Source organism: Mirounga leonina, unplaced genomic scaffold, assembly GCF_011800145.1.
Source record: "Mirounga leonina isolate KUSES-001 unplaced genomic scaffold, KU_Mleo_1.0 Mir_201, whole genome shotgun sequence".
Taxonomy (NCBI): Eukaryota; Metazoa; Chordata; class Mammalia; order Carnivora; family Phocidae; genus Mirounga; species Mirounga leonina.
The window spans coordinates 26,604,662-26,610,154 of NW_023270504.1; the positions used below are offsets into that span (position 1 = coordinate 26,604,662).

The window sequence follows — 5,493 nt, forward strand, 5'->3', positions numbered from 1 at the left end:
GAATGTTTGCTTGACTCAGCAAAAAAACCTCTAACAGTGAGGCTGTCAACGAAGGAATGATGTTTCTTCCTTACTCTAAACCTACTTCATTGCCCCTAAAATGGGAAGAACCCCACGTTAGCATCCAATGGATGCTTTTACCTGTCTGCAGGTTGAAGCTAGAGTTTGCTTTGGAAAACCTTCAACTGCAATCCTAAGTCAAATTCCCAGGAAGAAGGGTGGGGGGGCCTGAGAGGGTTGGGGGAAATTGTGGGAGAGAAATTTCCCATCTGCAACAGGGTTCCTCTTTGCACACCTCCCAGATGACAATGTCTGCTTTAAGTGATACCTCTCCTTAGATGATGCGGTCGGGCTAGTTGCTTGACTCTATTCAGCCATTTCTCCTGGCTCTGTGGTTCCCTCTTTCCAGTTCCTCTGCACAGGAAGGCACTTGCACAAAAGGAGTATTTGGCTCTGAAAAGGAACCTTCCTGGAAGCTAGACAGTCAGGGAGGGAAGAACTGAATGTAGACCAAAGGCTGATATCCACTGTGCCAGGACACACCTGGAGGAATCCTTTGGCCCCTTTGGTCTGGGACTGACTCTAATGTCCTCCAAATGGCTAAGTTTAATTGCAGTTTCTCTAATTCCTTCCAAAATTCGAGATGAATAACAAATTTGGAGGCTGTGCAGCTAAAGGCTTTACCAAGGGTCTTCTGCAGGATGACCAGCAGATGTTACAGGGCAGGGAATAAAACAGAAAGATGAACGCTGTTTCTGTCTTCCAGCTTCTGCTAGTTACCACGTAGCCAAAAGCTGACAGGTGTATGCCCCAAAGCAAAGGACACCAAGGAGAGAAATAGGACCCAGGTATGCCTGGTTTCCATCCTGTTGACATCTCTGTTCCTAGAGATATTACAAGCCCCAGACATGAAAATTTAGTCATGAGGGAAGATCAGACGGAAATCTCATCCACGTGACAGAAGATGGGCATGAATGGGTGGCACCGTTAGAATTTCAAGAATGTCATTTAGATGGATAAACCTTGAATGCTGGAGAGATCAAGCAACAAGGTTGACAGTCCAGGTATCTGGACCCAGTGCAGGGGAGGGAATCAGGAATTCGTCTGGAGCTTGGGTGAAGGGAGTGGAGAATGAGAAGGAAGCCTGAGGCTGTTTGCTCAGGGTCGTCCTTTTCATTCACACCCTGCCTGCATCTGTCAAACCTCAGTGAGCATCCTTTTCTCTGCATATGCCCGATGTGGAGGAGGAAGGTAGCTGGGTCTCCGTTCCCGAGCGGTCTCGGAGAATTCAGGCTTGCCAAGTCCACTGTCGGCTGCCTTCAGGTCTGGTGCAGGCTGCCCACAAGTGACATGGGTATACTGGCCTTGCTCCTCCTGCTCCGTCTCCCGGTGGTAGAAGTAGTTGAAGTTGGAGACAATGACGGGCACAGGCAGGGCGATGGTGAGGACCCCAGCGATGGCACACAGCGAGCCCACGATCTTGCCCCCCACAGTCATGGGGTACATGTCTCCATAACCTACCGTGGTCATTGTAACCACTGCCCACCAGAAGGCGTCTGGGATGCTGGGAAAGAGTGAATCATCATCATCGGCCTCTGCGAAGTAGACGGCACTGGAGAAGAGGATGACCCCGATGAAGAGGAAGAAGATGAGCAGGCCCAGCTCCCGCATGGAGGCCTGCAAGGTCTTGCCCAGGATCTGGAGCCCCTTGGAGTGGCGGGAGAGCTTGAAGATGCGGAACACCCGGACCAGGCGGATCACTCTGAGGATGGCCAGGGACATGGCCTGCTGCCCGTTCTGGCTGCCGCCTCCACTGGCCGACTGCTGCTCCTGCTGCTGTACCAGCTCAGTGCCCAGGGTGATGAAGTAGGGGAAGATGGCCACCAAGTCAATGATGTTCATGATGTTGCGGAAGAAAGCTGGCTTGCTGGGGCAGGCAGAAAAGCGAACCAGGAGCTCAAAAGTGAACCAAACTATGCATAGGGTCTCCACCAGAAAGAATGGGTCAGTAAAGAAAGAGCCCCCAAGAGTACTTAGTGAGGATGAGCCACCTGCCACCATGCTCCCCGGGGGGAGGCCAGGATGAAAGGTATAGGAATCCTCTTCATCTTCGTCTTCCTCTTGACTACCCCTGGAAATTGGGGAGTCTCTGCTCACACCATTGCTTCCACCTCGACCATCTGCACGGAACTGGGGCAAGGTCTCCAAGCAAAAGATGACGATGGAGATGAGAATGACCAACACGGAGACGATGGCGATGCCCCTGGCGGGGCCTGAGCTCTCAGGATACTCGAAGAGAAGCCAGACCTGGCGCTGGAAGGGCTGGGAGGGCAGTGGCTTCTCGTCCTCGCCACCTTCGGGCAGGCAGCCCTCGTCCTCCCGGAAAGCCGCCAGGGCCTCGTCCCCCAGCTGGTAGAAGCGGATCTCCTCCAGGAAGATGTCCAGGGGCACGTTGACCGGCCTCCGCAGGCGGCCCCCGGACTGGTAGTAGTAGAGGATGGCGTCGAAGCTGGGCCGGTTGCGGTCGAAGAAGTACTCGTTCCTCAGAGGGTCGAAGAAGCGGACTCTGCGACCGGGGTCTCCCAGCAGCGTGTCGGGAAACAGCGACAGGGTGCGCAGTTGCGTCTCGAAGCGCAGCCCGGAGATATTGATCACCAGGCGCTCGCTACTACAGCAGCCCCCGCCCCCGCCGGCCTCCGGGAAATCTCCCGCATCCTGTTGCTCCCCCTCCGGCCCACGGACCTCCCCCGGCGCCGCCAGCGTCAGGGATTTCTCCGACCTCATGTCCCCTCCGCGGTGCGCTCCCCGCCACTAGGACGGCGCCCACGACACAACCTCTGGAGCGCGGCACCTCTTCCCCGCTCTCAGCGGCGCCCTCCGTGTAGGGTGGGGCTCGCGCTCCTCCGAGCTCGCGGTCTGGCCTGGCCGCTGGGTCTGTGAGCCCCGAAGCCCCGGTCTCTGTAAGGCTAGGTCTGGAGAGGGGACCCGCACGCAGAGGATTTAGCTCCGCGCCTCCAGATATCCGCGCTTGGGTGCCACAGCTTACTGGGATACCTGGAACCGCAAACTGGCGCGTGTGAAACGGGCTGCCCGAAAAGACGCGTGGCTTCGCCCCCTGCCGTGCCTGAGCCTGGGCTCCAGGACGCGGGGGTCCGCCCTCCGGACGGGTTAGCTCTTCCCGGCTCCCACTGCGTTTCTCCAGCCGCTCAAGCCCCCCGGCAGCCGCTGGGAGCGAAGCGCCAGATGCGCCTCCCTCCGGCTCGGCGGAGACTCCTGGCGGGGCTCGGCCTCCGCCCTACGTGCACCGCGGGCTCCGTCTGGCCAAGGTCGCCGTTCCCGCCGCCACAGCCGCCACCTCCTCCCTGTGAGTCGCGCTGCAGGCCTCGCAGAGGGCCCTGCGGCTGCCCCGGCGCCAGGGCGCGGGGACCCACCTCCCCACCGCGCAAGCCTTCGCTGCAGCCGCGGCAGCTGCAACGGCAGCGGCTCGGCTCTCTGCTCTGCCCTTCCTTCCCAACACTCACTCTCCAAGTGACGTGGCAGGCCCCGCCTGCTGCCCCCTCCCACCCCACTCTCACATCACACCCCTCGCCCAGCCAGGGGCTGCCGCGAGCCAGGGCGCCTTGGAAATAGACACACACTTCCCTCACCAGTAATCTTTCCCGCGCTCGCCTGGCACGCCTCTCCCTTGCTCGCGTTCACAATCGCGGCCCCCTAAACAAGCACCAGCACCCTAATAGCACACCCCCTCCACCTCCTCAATCAGCTTTCCTCATTTCAGTTTACGGGAGGTGATCTGCGCAATGCATTTCACCGATGAGAAAACACACCCCGCCCCACCATACGACACATAACACGGAGCACTGTACCTCCACTCATCCAGAAATCTAATGAAAAAAAATCGAATCATATTTTGTCCCTCGGTATTTGCGAAGACCCATTTGCCAGCTTCCCTAATCTACTTAAGAGAGAGAGAGAGAGAAAGCATCTGTAGAAGTCTTCAGAGCTTCCAATTTAGATAGTATTCCAGTGTAAGTCCCCAGAGAATCCATACCTCCCTTTGCGAACCTGGGAGGGCAAGGCTGCAACTGTTCTAGAGTAGCAAAGTGGTAGCAGAGAAGGGGTTGGGAAGTCTCCCATTGCCTTTCGCGTCAGTTTTCCAGGGGAGTTCTGGGGACTTAGGCAGCAGCCCCAGTGAAGAAAGAACCAGAAGATGGTGGTATCACAGAGGTATCCTGGTGCAGGGAAGCACACCCTGGAATTCATTTGTTCCCAGCCTCCTGGGAGCTCATCGGGGAATGCCTTCTTATTGCACAGGCAAGAAAAGAGAGCAGGGGATGAGTGGAAAGTGGTATGTAAGAATGTTGGGGAAAAAAATAATGGCTACTTTTACTGAGCATCTAATAAGTGCTGGCCGCATTCCAGGTGCTATGTCCCTCACAGCCCCGTCTGTCTCACAACCCTATGAGAAAGATGGCCTCTGCTCTTAGGTAATGTTACAGTGAAGACCCACCTGGCAGTATTTGGGTAGGGACCAAAGATTGATGTTAGGGACTCTTGCCCTAACTCTCCAGGAGGGAAGCGGTAAGAATGGTTTTCTCTCCATTTCCACTGGAAACCATATAGTCTTTCTTTACTAGACCAGACAGGTTAGAGTTTGGTGGAAGAGGATTGCTCTGATTTTTTCAGACTGCCACTTCCAGGTATGGTTGACATTTGCTTCTCTTTGCCCCAGTTTCTCCCTTCCTGGTTGTCTGTGGCCAAAATTAATTGGCTGATGACTACAAGTTCTTTTGTGTAGCTTCTTGTTCATTTTATATCATTGGTAAGGGTTCATTGCTGATAATGACAGGAATGATACATAAAGGTAATCTCAAACTACAAGATACAAGTAAGAATTCTTTGTATTGCCCAGTTTTTTAAAACCACAGTGGTTCACAGCAGCATCCACTGCCAGAGGGGTTGGGGGGAGTAGAAACGACGTCTTCTGGATGCGTAGGGCAGAGGTCAGGTAGTGAATGCATAGGAGAGAGGCTAGCATCTCATTGCATCTACATTCTCTGGGCTGTTGCTTCAGGAGGTGTAGACAGACTCTGCTTCCTCTCTGTGCCTGTGCTTTTAGTTTCCACTTCCTCCCCTCACCTTGCATGTTTCAGTGAAAGGTGAGAAAGCAAGGGCACCCAGTCACCCAGTCCACAGTTTCCCTATTTACAGGCTATGTAATTAAGCAATTTAGACTTCATGCAAGTCACTCCATTCAAAAAAAAAAAAATGTAAAAGAGAAGAAAAGGAAACATCAACAGACACAATACAGAAGATACTCTTTCACCCTTGTCCAATTATCTGCAATTATTTTCTGGATTATAAATTGATTTACTCTTTTTGTCCTTGTTTTCAAAATTTATAATGAATTATTCATTTGCATGCTTGTTTTTGTCATTGCTGTTTTTATTCATGAGGCTGTCAACTAGGTCAGTAACTCTTCAAAACAAATGT

At 53.9% G+C, this 5,493-nt stretch overlaps 1 protein-coding gene across 1 annotated transcript; it reads right to left on the bottom strand.

Annotated features, from left to right (window-relative positions):
• Positions 1-497: 497 nt before the first annotated feature.
• On the bottom strand, positions 498-2,784 carry KCNA6 (potassium voltage-gated channel subfamily A member 6). Its single transcript, XM_035028423.1, has one exon. The coding sequence runs from the start codon at positions 2,782-2,784 to the stop codon at positions 1,198-1,200; it is 1,587 nt and encodes a 528-aa protein (XP_034884314.1). The 3' UTR covers positions 498-1,197.
• Positions 2,785-5,493: the final 2,709 nt, after the last annotated feature.